Here is a 13,454-nt window from a genome sequence, read left to right on the forward strand (position 1 = left end):
TGCCGACAAAGGTCCATATAATCAAAGCTATGGTTTTTTCAGTAGTCATGTATGGATGTGAGAGTTGGACCATAAAGAAGGCTCAATGCTGAAGAATTATTTTTATTTTTTTAATTGAAAGATTATTGATTTACAGAATTTTGTGGTTTTCTGTCATATATTAATAAGGATCAGCCTTAGGTACACCCATGTCCCACCCCTCCCTCCCAAACCTCCCGTCCATCTCCCTCCCCATCCCACCCTTCTAGATTGTCACAGAGCCCCTGTTTGAGTTTTCTGAGTTATACAGCAAATTCCCATTGGCTATATATTTTACATATGGTATTGTAAATTTCCATGTTACTCTCTGCTTATATCTCGAGGAACTGATGCTTTCAAACTGTGGTGCTGGAGAAGACTCTTGAGAGTCCCTTGGATAGCAAGGAGATCAAATCAGTCAATCCTAAAGGAAGTCAACCCTGAATATTCATTGGAAGGACTGAGGCTGAAGCTCTAATACTTTGGCAACCTGATGTGAAGAGTTGACTCATTGGAAAAGACCCTGATGCTGGGAAAGATTGAAGGCAGGAGGAGAAGGGGAGACAGAGGATGAGATGGTTGGATGGCATCACTGACTCAATGGACATGAGTTTGAGCAAACTCCGGGAGTTGGTGAAGGACAGGGAAGCCTGGTGTGCTGCAGTCCATGGGGTCACATAGAGTCAGACACAACTGAGCAAATGAATAGCAACAGTCTTTTCTGATGCCAAACTCCAGGCCAATATTCAGTCCTAATCTAGCTTCATTATACTATTTCATACAATCTTGGACTGCCTCACCACTGGAAGCGCATTCACACAAAGAAAATGGTCATAGGAGCACAGCAAGTCCTCAAAAATATGCTTGCTGAAGTGACAGGAATTGCTGAGAGCCACTGTACTGAAGAAATTAATTTGGTTACTTTAAATTCATACTTAAAAATGGACTCTCCCTCCTTTTAAAAAATGTTATGAGTTATTCTCTTTGTAATGAAACGTGGTTCCAAATGCTTATAAATGATTCAAAAAATCAAATTCATGCTTAAACAGCCAATATTTTCACCTACCAAGTGATACTTAAAAGAATGTGATGCTCTGAATGCTTTGAAGGAAGAGCTACTGTTAACATTTTAAGCATATATATATATATATATATATATATATATATATATATATATATACAGACTTTCAGGGAAATTACTTTTATTGTACAGATTATATGTGTTGTAAGGGAAAAAAATCCTCCGCCTTACTTAATAACCATATGTTTCAAATTGTCAAAATACAAATTCTAGATGATCTAGAGAATCCTAAACTCCAGTGCTAATCCAAGTTCCTTCTTCTTTAGTCAGGTTTATCTAGTCAGTAAGTTTCCATATCCATCAGGGAGCAGCCTCTTTGTCATATTGTTATCACAGGTGATGGATATTGTGACTGCAAAAACCACTTGAGTTTCTGAGACTCAGTCTTCAGAAATGGCCCTGAGGAGATTTTAACAAGCATCTGGAGGCCCCAGCTGGCGCATCTCACTTCCATCTGCACAGAACGAGTCCCTGAAGCCTCCCAATTATAGACTAAAAGCCTGGATGTGTCAATAGACATCTCTTTGTGAGACTCTGTTGCTCCAGTATATGAATCTTGAGATATCAACAGTGATGTAAGAAAACAAGAAATGGATCTAGGTGTGGGGACATTCTCAGCTGGTATGGCTAATGGTTCCATCTTCACCACAAACTTCTCATAAACAAACTTCTCATAACAGAAAATATAAGCTCCTTTGAAGGCTAGATTCCAACAGTTCAACCCAATTGGCCTCTGATTTCACTTAGGGAGAGAGATTACCAGGAGGGAACAGTTAAGAACCATCTCCAAGAAACATCACCACCAAAATCTACTGATAACCCCCTACCAGTCAGATTAAACCTGAACATAAGAAGGAAAGAAAAGAAATTAAATTCTTTTTTAAAAATTTATTTATGTGGTCAACATTACCCTAATATTATCTTGTCTCACATGTCTGACATTATTCTCATTTCACAGAAATGGAAAGAGACTCAGATTTAGAAATTTGTCCAAGGTATTATAGGTAGTAAATGTTGGAGCTGTAATATAAAAACACTCTGTCTTACTGCAAAGTCAGTATTCTTCCTATTACATCATATTATGAGCCAAGAACAGGTCCCTAAATTGCTTTTATAGAAAAGACATTTAATAGCTATCAGCATCCCTGGATCAACTCTGAGGTTATCAGTTCTAAGTAGAATTCGTTCAGAAACCCCAAACTCCTAAAAGTCCCAGCACAGAGGAAATGTTTGGTTCTTAATGATAGGGACAGGATCATTTAGGCCCTAAGGCACGTCCTTTACAGAATTCCCTTTGAACTTAACAGAAAGCTAAAGGAGACTAATTTAACTTGAAGAGGGCCCCCCCTTGAATACGGTGAGATAGGAAACAAAATTTAGCTGATATTCATGAAAAAACCCAAAGCTAGAACTTTTACAGGTATAATGAAAGTTGTTTCTAATATTCTAAGGTGTTACTTCCCTCTCAAGACAATCCTTTTGCTAACAGTGCACAACTTCACTAAATGGACCTAAAATCAAAGAGTCTGATGAGATGAGTGAATAGTGCAAGAAGAAGGTCCAGATACGGAGAAATGGTAAGGTGAGTTGTGCCCTAACCCCTGACTCCAGGCCTCTGCTTCACCGGACTAAACAATCTTTCAGAAGCCAGGCAGGAAAATTCTCTGCAGGTGTCATCAAATTGATCCCTACATCATTTTGTTTTCTTTCCAAATAGTGCTTAGGCCTCTGGTAGGATCATAACTATTCTCCAAAATTGCAGCTGAAATGATCTAACAGGTGTCCACTTATGCCCCTGACACTAAGAACACCTTGTGGTTATTACAGAGGGAAAACTGAAGCATTGAGAAGTGAAGAAACTTAAGAACACTAACTAAAACCTAGCTGCACAATTCTGTGAGTATGCTAAAAGCCACTGAATTATATACTTTAAAAGGTTGAATTTTATGGTATGTTCATTACATCTCAATAAAATTGTTATTTAAAAAGTCATGACATCTTCTGGAGCAATGCTTTTGACAGATAAGGAGTATTTCTGCCTTTAAAGGCCTACAGTTAGCTCCTGATTTATTTTTATCAAACATGATTGAGTGCCTCCTATGTATAAAACACTGTGATCATTGCCATAAAATATTTTACAGTATCTTGCAATAATTTTACAGTTTACTAAGCATTTATTATATGCCAGGTAAGTACTAAACAATTTCACATGTTATCTTAAGTTATCTCCACAGTGAAGTAGGTATTATTGAAATGGGAAAACTGAGGCTCAGAGGATCAGATAATTGCCCAAGGAACACTACCTATAAGAGACAGAGCTGAAATTTAAACTCAGATATTTCTGACTCCTAAGTCAATATTTTTACCTAGTGTGATCTGCAACTCAGAAAAGAGACCTGAACACAAAAAATACAAGCGTGAGTGGCAGAGTTCTGAGAGTGGGCAAACAATGGTACTAGAATCCTGAAGTTGCAGGGCAAAGATGACCTTAAAAATCTACTTCAGTGTGGAGTCTGGGGGTCTGAAAGTCCTCCTGACACAAGAGTCATCTCAATGAAAACAAGCACAATTCCAAAAGATACACACAACTGAAAACGACCATAATATCCATGGGATGACATCACTTTCCGTGTGGTCGTTTTGGTCAGGGAATCCCTGACTAGGAACGCAATGGATGTATCAGTGGTATATCCATTAACATTTTGTGAGCAGACGTTCTAACTGTTAACTAAGTACTAGGCATTGTCTAAGATGGTGAGGTAAATAAAATAAATGGCTTCCCTGAAGGAGCACCCAAATAGGAACTGACTGACCCCAAATATGTGGTATATATGTGATTAAGAGGCAGGCTTTAGCATTGGACAGTATGGGTTTCTATGCTAGTGTTGCCGCTTTCGAGATGTGATTTTGGACAAATTATTAAATTTCTCTATGCTTTCATTTCCTTATTTGTAAAATGAGAATGACAATAATACTGACCTCACAGGATTATTGCAAAGAATAAATATGTAAGCATGCAAAACTGCCATGTCAGGCAGTTCCCTCAGGTATTACATTTCATGTACATGCATGTACATACTTCATGTACATAAATGACATTTTCCCAAGGGTCTAGGCCCCAAACTGCCAGACTACCAATGAACAGCAGACTGCTAGAAGAAAGCCCCCTCTAAATTCACCTTGAACACTTCTGAAAAAAACGACTTTTATGTATAGCCCATTAACATAATTTTATAGCCTAGAAAAAAGCCTTCCAGAGAGTACATTTCTTCTCTTCCGGGCTGATAATACTCCTTTTATATACTTTCATACATTTCCTAAAACTGCATGCTTTTTTGTGTAATAGGTGTATATAGTAGAGGTAAGCTAGTATAACAGTTAAAAGAAAGGGCATTATGATAAGATAGATACAGTTCGAACCCTAGTTCCTCCACTTACAAGCTGAGTTACCTTAGAGAGGGCTCTTACGATCTCTGAACCTGTTTCTTCATCTGTAAAATGGAATACAGTACAAACTTCATAGAAATGTTGTAGAGATTCAATGAGATAATATGTGAAAAGAATTCAGCACAGTATCTAGTACATACTAAATTCTCAATAAATAGTAGCTATTATTATTGCAAAAAAGACATTAATTAGGTTAGCCTGGTGGCCCAGGTTCATTTTCATTTACATAAGCATCTATTACACACTGCCAAGTAGCTTACATTTTGCTACTTTTGGTGGACAGTAAAGGGACTGAACTACGTTTGTCCTCTAAAACATAATCTCTGCTTTTCACAAGTGTATGACCCTGAGAAAAGTGTTGTGCGACATGTTCTCATATTGGAGGGTGGGCCGATACCAGCCTTTCTGCAATCATCTCAGATGAGAATGTGAAGAAGTAGGAAAATAAACACAGAGGAAGAGATAGGATTGCTGAAAATGAACCAGTCCAACCCACAGAAGGCAGCACCCACATGTTAGCTATATAAGGGCCAGTAGCTCAATCCTTCATCGCCCTGCAAGCTGCATCAGGCTTTATCCTACTTTTTCCTTTGGTGAACCAGGTGAGAGAAAACTCATCCAGCTACATCAGTGGATGTTTGGTTGGCTATTGTTCATGGTATAAATCCAGGGGTATGAGCTAAGACAGAGTTAATATATATTTGGTTTTCCTGCCTTCACTCCTTTTCATTTCCTTCTTTTTTCTTCTTTTTGTTTGCTTATTTGTTCGGTCAGTTAGTTTATTCCAGGGTCTTTTTAGAATAAATTTTTCTTTGTTATGGAAAATAATGTAAGTAGAAATCTGTTTCTTATAGGCTGTTCCACATTCTCTTCCTAGTCATTTTTTGTGCTGTATTTTCTGGGTTGCCCAGCTCAAATAGGGAAAAGACGAGCACTGTTGTAGAAACCCATCCTTGTTCAGTGGCAACTTTCAGAGCTCTAAGATCTAATCATCCTCTAGTCACACTGCGGTTTGCATTGCTGAATCTTTTCCCCTGATTACTGAAAGAAAACAGAGTTTGGTTAAAGCAGGGATTAGGATATCTTGGGAGCTTTGATGAGGGCTATCTCATGCTTCTGAAGCAGCAGGATAGTTAGCCCACTTTGTCCATTGTTAATTTGCTAAATCCCTTATCAGTCCAATTTAGCTGCTGGTACCCAGAGGGGAAGCAGGTATGCATGTTAGATGGTCTGGTACATTTGATTTAAAAAACAAACAAACAAACAAAAACAGTGAAACTAGCCAGAAAGACTGGAGCAACATATCTCGGTAGTTCTAGAAATTTTGGAAGCCCCAAGACAACACCCAGAACACCAAAGTACACAAAGTGTAGAGATGCTGTGTAGAGAATATATTCATCCAGGACATGGAGATCTGAAATCTAGTCCCAGATCAGTCAATAACATGCCATGTATGGCTCGATCTTAGCAAAGTAACTCAAAGTTAACAAGATTAGCTTTCACTGTGTTTATGTGTATTGTATCACCCCTGACCTATTCTTACTTGTTAAGGTATTTTGGTTTAAAGAGACAAGATATTTGAAAAATCAGGATGATTACTATTAAAATCAGAGCTGTTTATGCATTAAAATAAAATGAATGATAGGATCTTTTTTTTTGTCCCTTCAGGTTCACTTAAACCTGCAAAAAGATGACCAATCTCCTGAGAAGTGTTGCCACCATAATTGATGCTTTCTACAAATACACCAAGCAGGATGGGGAATGTGGCACACTGGGCAAGGATGAACTGAAGGAACTTCTGCAGAAAGAGTTTCGTCCAATTCTGAAGGTGAGGACCACGTACCAGGACTGAAAACTACTAGCATCCTGTACGTTCTCTGTTATATGACCAAGGGATAGCTAAAAAGTGTGCAATCCCCATGGTCTTTGAGCTCACACTATGAGTGGTACTTTTGGGGGACATCAGAAAGTCTGTTGAGGCAGCATTTATTTTTAAAGAGGTGATCATTTTCTTCCTCCTACCATATAGACCATCAGACTTTTTCATGTCCCCAGATTTTTCCTTCTAAAAAAGCAAAGGATAAATTTGTGCTATCAATTTATAAATTACCCTAGCAAATGAGGAAGAAAAGATATAGAGAGGGACATGTCTAAGGGGTGTTGATCAAGTAACCAAGGTGACTAAAAACTGAAAACAAAATGCAAGAATATTTTTTTCTATTTACTTGGGAAGGACTCAGTTATTAGCGTCAAAATTATAGATCGTAACATAGAATATATTAGCAGGCAAGGCTTAAAATGTATGTTAAACACACCAGGTACTGAATTTGGTTTATTCAACTCCCCCTTATTTACCATACCTGAGTATCTACTTCTCTAGCTTACGTCCTTGAACTGTATGCACTGAGGATCCCAATGGCCTTTATTCTTTTTTATTACCTCTTCACACCTGCTAGGTGTTGTTAGGCTGTTTTAGCCTAAAGTATTTCTTGATTGGATTAAAATACCTAACATCAAACATTCCCTGAGTCATGTCTGACTCTTTGCAATCCCATGGATTATACAGCCCATGGAATTCTCCAGGCCAGAGTCCTTGAGTGGGTAGCCTTTCCCTTCTCCAGGAGATCTTCCCATCCCAGGGCTCAAACCCAGGTCTCAACATTGCGGGCAGATTCTTTACTGAGCCACAAGGGAAGCCTCCCACAATTCTACAGATTTACCCAGATATTTTAGCTGAGCATATGGACTAGACTGACCAGGTCTTCTTTGGTGTGTTGCTTGTACACAGAACCCAGATGATCCAGACACAGTGGATGTCATCATGCATATACTGGACGGAGATCATGACCGAAGACTGGACTTTACTGAGTTTCTTCGGATGGTATTCAAACTGGCTATGGCCTGCAACAAGGTTCTCAGCAAAGAATACTGCAAAGCTTCAGGGTCAAAGAAGCACAGGCATAGTCGCCAACACCAGGAGGAAGAAAGTGAAACGGAAGGCGAAGAAGAGGACGCATCAGGACAAAACTCAGGTTACAGATATTCAAGTTGGAGTGAGGGAGAGGAGCATGGTTATAGTTCTGAGGGCTCTAGGGGAACTCAAAAACACAGACACGGGTCTGGCTCCAGAAGGCTGAGAAGGCAAGGTGGTTTATCTAGCTCAGAGAACCAAAAGAGATCTGGAAAAAGGCGCCATGGGTCCAGCTCTGGTTACTCATGGAGTAATGGCAAAGAAAGACATGGTTCCAGCTCTGAAGAACTGGAGGGAAAAAGAAACAAGTCACATGTTAATCCCTCTAGGGTATCTGGGTATGAATACAATTCTGGATCAAAGAGTGGTGGAGGGAGAGGTCATGGTGGTCTGTCATATGAATATGAATCAAACTCTACTCAGTCAAGTTATGCAAGACAAAAACATGGGTCTAGCTCTAAATGTTCAGGAGAAGGTGGGAGGGAAAGTCATGCATGTGGTTCCAGCAATTCAGGTGGGTGTGGAAGACAAAAAAACACTTCTAGTTCTTGTCAGGTAGGTAGATTTGGAGAGCAAGGAAACCAATCTAGCTATACCCAATCAGGTTATCAATCAGGAAGTAGTGGAGAAGATCATAGATGTATCTCAGGAGGTTGGGCCTCTGGATATGGTCAACATGAGCCTAGCTCCTGTAGCCAGTCTACTAGGCAGAAAGGATATGGATCTAGAACATGTGGTCAACCACAGAATTGTGGAGGACAACAGGGAACAGGTTCATGTCAGTCCTCTTGTTGTGGACAATATGCGTCAGGAGTAAGTCAGTCTTCTACTTATGGTCAACATGGATCTGGTTCCTGTGGATACTCTTCAAACTCTCATCAAAATAGGTGTGGTTCAAATGAAACTTCTAAATGTGGTCCACATAGATCCAGCTCAGGTCAATATTCTGGCTTTGGCCAACATGAGTCAGGCTCAGGTCAGTACTCTGGCTTTGGACATTGTGGGTGTGGCTCAGGTCAGTCCTCTGGCTTTGGACACCAGAAGTCTATATCAGTACAGTCTACCTGTGGCCAACATGGATCTGGTTCAGGTCAATCCTCGGGCTTTGGCCAACCTGGTTCAAGCTCTGGTCAGTCTTCTGGCTTTGAACACCATGAGCGTAGATCACAGCAGTCTGGCTATGGCCATCATGAATTGGGCTCAGGACAATCATCTGGCTTTGGCCAACATGGGTCAACTTCAAATCAGTCTTCTGGCTTTGGACAACATAGATCAGGCTCATGTCAGTCTTCAGGCTTTGGACATCATGAGATTGGCTCAGATCAGTCCTCTAGTGATAGTGAAAGGCATTCAGAAGTCCCACAGAGACACTCAAGATACGCTCATGGGCAGGCTGGATCTCAACATGCAGAGTCAGGAACTACAGTGAGAGGGAGACACGGAACTGCTCATGGGCAGTCAGGAGACACTACCAGATATGGGCACTCCAGTCAGGGAGAATCTACACGGTCAAGGTCCAGTCAGGCGGGAAGATGGGGATCCAGTCACAGTGAGGCTAGCGACAGTGAAAGGCATGCAGGAGTCTCAGAGAGACACTCAGGATCCACTCATGGGCAGGCTGGATCTCAATGTAGAGAGTCAGGAGCCACAGTGAGAGGGACACATGGAACTGCTCGTGGGCAGTCAGGAGTCACCACTAGACATGGCCACTCCAGTCAGGGACAATCTACACGGTCAGGGTCCAGTCAGGTGGGAAGACAGGGATCCAGTCACAGTGAGGCTAGCAACAGTGAAAGGCATTCAGAAGTCTCACAGGGACACTCAGGATCCACTCATGGGCAGGCTGGATCTCAACATGGAGAGTCAGGAGCCACAGTGAGAGGGAGACACGGAACTGCTCATGGGCAGTCAGGAGACACCACCAGATATGGCCACTCCAGTCAGGGACAATCTACATGGTCAGGGTCCAGTCAGGAAGGAAGATGGGGATCCAGTCACAGTGAGGCTAGCAACAGTGAAAGGCATTCAGAAGTCTCACAGGGACACTCAGTATCCACTCATGGGCAGGCTGGATCTCAACATGGAGAGTCAGGAGCCACAGTGAGAGGGAGACATGGAACTGCTCATGAGCAGTCAGGAGACACCTCCAGACATGGCCACTCCAGTCAGGGACAATCTACACGGTCAGGGTCCAGTCAGGAAGGAAGACGGGGATCCAGTCACAGTGAGGCTAGGGACAGTGAAAGGCATGCAGGAGTTTCAGAGAGACACACAGGATCCACTCATGGGCAGGCCGGATCTCAACATGGAGAATCAGGAGCCACAGTGAGAGGGAGACATGGAACTGCTCATGGGGAGTCAGGAAACACCACCAGACATGTGCACTCTGGTCATGGACAATCCACATGGTCAAACAGACAGTCAAGTCACACTCACGCCCATTTTGGTAAAAGTCATTATACGTCACAGATCCATGGCAGACAAAGACATAGATCAGATCAAGCCTGGAGACATGGCAGTTATGGGAGTGCCGAATATGACTATGGGCAGTCTGGTTATGGACCTTCTGGTGGTAGCAGAACAAGCAGTCATAATTCTAGTCCTTTTAGGTCAACAGACCAAGCTGCAACCAAGCGAGCATCTAGCCATGGACAATCAGTTTCTAGTTTTGACTACATGGGATCAAAAGCAACTGAAAAAATAGGAAGACAAGATTCAAGTCCTGGACAATCAGAAATAAGTGATGGGCAGTCAATTTATTCCCATAATCATTCTGGATTTTGCACAACTGGAGGACAGGGATCTAGTCATAGACATTCAGTAGCAACTCAGGCACAGGCAAGAGACATCCATGTTCAGTCTGTAAGGTTGGGGTCTACTCATAGCAGTCAGCTTAGTAACCACTCTGCCTCTGACCATGGAAAACCCTTATCAGCCCACAGCCATTCAGATTCTAGTTCAACCAGAAGTCAAAGATCCCATAGTGATAGTAAGGGGTATTGGGGGGAAAAGATTCATGAACAATCAGAATTGAGGCATAGACAATCAGAGTTCAATACAATAGACATACATGAATCCAACCAGCAGCACTTAGGAGAATCATCTTCTCATGAGCTGGTAAGATCCAGCACAAATTTAGCAACACAGGGATCAAGTGATGGACAATCAGGACATAACCAGGGTCAGTCTGGATTCAGCACCAATGAAAGACAAGTATATATTCATGGCCAGTCAAGGGACAGCTATGGGCAGTCAAGTGGCAGTCACTCACTTGATAGCCAAGCCCCTTTGGGAACTGAAGAAAATAGTTTTAGGTATTTATCAAGCAGTGTAACCACATGGAGTGGGGAAAGGCAGAAGCAAGAGTCTGGATCAAGTCCGTCAGGGACCATGAGAAAATACAATCAGGATGTTGTTGATGATAAGCAGACAGGAGACTCTGAGGTCAGAGGTTACCATGGAAGAGAGAGAACAGATTCAGGTTCCTTTTACTTAGATAGCAACACCCCCACTCTATGAATATATCAAAGAACAAAGGTGCTATTACTTTGAATAATAATTTGAAACCAAAGGAAGACAAACTAACTCAAGAACTAATCCAAAGGAGAAATGAGACATACAACATGGAATTAAGATATTTAACATGATCCTTTCTTTTGGTAGTGGGGGTATATATCTGATTTTCTATTTAACTGTGGTACTGTATTCTATTTCTTTTGTTTGGTACAAGGCTTTTTTGTAAGGCTCCATAATCATTGAGCTCTTAGAAAATAGTGGATGGAAGAAGTAAATTGCACTTGGGACATATTTAGAACTATATGACAAAGTGATTGGATGCTCTGGAATAAAGTGAGCATTTAAAAATAATTTTATATATTCCAGGTTGATTTAATTGATTGTTAATAAACCTATCCAAGAAGCTAAGAGACATGGTCTAGGAGCCAAAATTTCTCTAATAACATTGTAACATATTCTGTGTTCTAAACAACAAAAAAAAATGTAGTAGTTTAAGATTTAGAATATTTTCATCTTTTGTACCACCACTGGAACACTCTACTGCTGTTTTTTAATTTATTGTCATGACCACCTGGCTACAGGATCCAGAAAATTGTATTGCATAAAAATTGACAATAAACGTTTCATCAAGTTACATTTTGTCTTCTCTTTCATCCTCACAAAAACAAATACAGCCTTCTGCTATGGGGTCAGATGCATATTTTTCTTTTCTACCTTTGGACACCTAGATGACAGGAAAATATCTGGATACTATTCAAAGTCCAAAGACGGCAAAACTCAATCACATTTATCTTTTCCTCAGTCTAATCACTGTCCAAAGCATTTATAAGAAGTAATGTTTTATATTGAGGAGTTGATCTCAGATACTTTAGTCAACTGTGATTATCAGAGCAATCATTATTAGTCATAACCCCAAGTGGCTATTTCCTGAGACCACACAACCTCTGAAAATAATATTGATGAGTCACAGACTTTCTCTGTCAAAGATATTAATTGAAATATCCCTTAGCAATGGAGGCTAATGGGGTCCTGTAATTTCTAGTCAAATAAAAACAATTAAAAGTATACTCCTCCCTAGCAAGAAAAATATGTGAGTTTATTATAAACAGAAAGAGACATAACAAGTGCTGGGGTCCAGCCCCGGCTGATCCAGGGTATTCGAAGGAGAGACAGCGTCAGCGACCTATTCAAATATTCATAAAAGAAATAAAGAGTAATAGAATGAGGATAGCTCAGTAGGAAAATTCAGTGGAGAAAAGAGGCTGAGTAGCTTGGTTTACGTGGAAAATCAATATAACCTGTGACACCAGGTTAGCTCTGACCACAGAGGCCACAGGCGCCCTCTCGAATAGCGGAAGGTGCCCCACCTTAGACACCTTCTCGAGTGGGTCTTAGAAGCCCAGGCAAATAAATGGTCACAGAGGACCTCCGCGCTCCAGATGGAGACTCAGCTGGAAATTGAGGAGAAGAATGACATGGGGAGACCAAGCTTTGGTGAGCAAGGCCCATAGCTTTATTTTCAACAGGGGCTTTTATACCCTAAGTTACACATAGAGGATAATAGGGGATGTGAAATCATGCAAAGTCAGCAGTCTTTGATCCTTATCAAAAACCAGGGTTTCTTTCCTGCAAATTTATTGTATACAAATGGTTTAGGTGATTTACATCATCTTCTGGCCAGAAGGCCTATTAACATTTTATGACTCTTGACAAAGGTTTGTCAACCATAAGACTTATTTTCTCCAAGAGTAATTATTTTAAGATTTGGCACCATCTTCCGAAGGTGTTAGATAAAACTGCATTCCTATAGGGCAGAGGCATAATGGGTTTGCAACAAAGGAAAGAATTTATTACCTTAAGTGTCTAAAGTTGCTAACACCAAGGCCACTACTTATTTTTTCTACATACCAACTATATTAATTAATACACATTCAAGGATACAATACAGGGGGTGTGGAAACTTGGCAGCAAGTATTGGCTCATCAATGAAATCTTTTACTAGTTTTATTCTGACAGTTTCTAACTTTCTGAGAGGCCCTAAGCTATTTGAATATCTTAAGCTTCCCTTGCCTCTCGAGGCTGGGAGACTGTAAACAATCATATGCATAGCTGTAGGAGTCCAGGTAAACTTGTCAGGCAAGTTAGAGAGCTATCTGAGAGGTTTGGATTTAAACACTCCTAATTGCCCAGGAACTTTATTAATTGGAGCTGTAAGTTAACTCTTTGACAGAGAGAGCGAGATGGTGGTGGGGGACAGCCCCCAGTAAAGTCAGAGGTGAGAGCACAAAGCAATAAAGTAGGCAGCCTCTGGTTTTGAGGGGTAGATGCTCGAGAATATCCAGGGGGACTCCTGAGGCTCAATCCCGCCTTTGCGTATGCCGAGCCTCCTTCTTCATGACCTTTGTCACGAGTGGAATGCCT

At 41.0% G+C, this 13,454-nt stretch overlaps 1 protein-coding gene across 1 annotated transcript; it reads left to right on the forward strand.

Annotated features, from left to right (window-relative positions):
• The first annotated feature begins 6,236 nt into the window (after positions 1 to 6,236).
• Positions 6,237 to 8,946, forward strand: LOC129656390 (filaggrin-2-like). Its single transcript, XM_055587075.1, has 3 exons — positions 6,237 to 6,360; positions 7,306 to 8,121; positions 8,444 to 8,946. The coding sequence occupies exons 1-3, from the start codon at positions 6,237 to 6,239 to the stop codon at positions 8,944 to 8,946; spliced, it is 1,443 nt and encodes a 480-aa protein (XP_055443050.1).
• The last annotated feature ends 4,508 nt before the right edge of the window (positions 8,947 to 13,454 follow it).

The sequence above is a fragment of the Bubalus kerabau genome, chromosome 6 (genome assembly GCF_029407905.1).
Source record: "Bubalus kerabau isolate K-KA32 ecotype Philippines breed swamp buffalo chromosome 6, PCC_UOA_SB_1v2, whole genome shotgun sequence".
Taxonomy (NCBI): Eukaryota; Metazoa; Chordata; class Mammalia; order Artiodactyla; family Bovidae; genus Bubalus; species Bubalus kerabau.

What these genes read in the sequence shown, in the direction of transcription:
- LOC129656390 (XM_055587075.1), top strand. Translation starts at nt 6,237, where the DNA reads ATGACCAATCTCCTGAGAAGTGTTGCCACCATAATTGATGCTTTCTAC. An exon ending in ACTTCTGCAGAAAGAGTTTC is followed by an intron (nt 6,361 to 7,305) that starts GTCCAATTCTGA and finishes TAGACTGACCAG; the next exon opens with GTCTTCTTTGGTGTGTTGCT. An exon ending in ATCTAGCTATACCCAATCAG is followed by an intron (nt 8,122 to 8,443) that starts GTTATCAATCAG and finishes TGGTCCACATAG; the next exon opens with ATCCAGCTCAGGTCAATATT.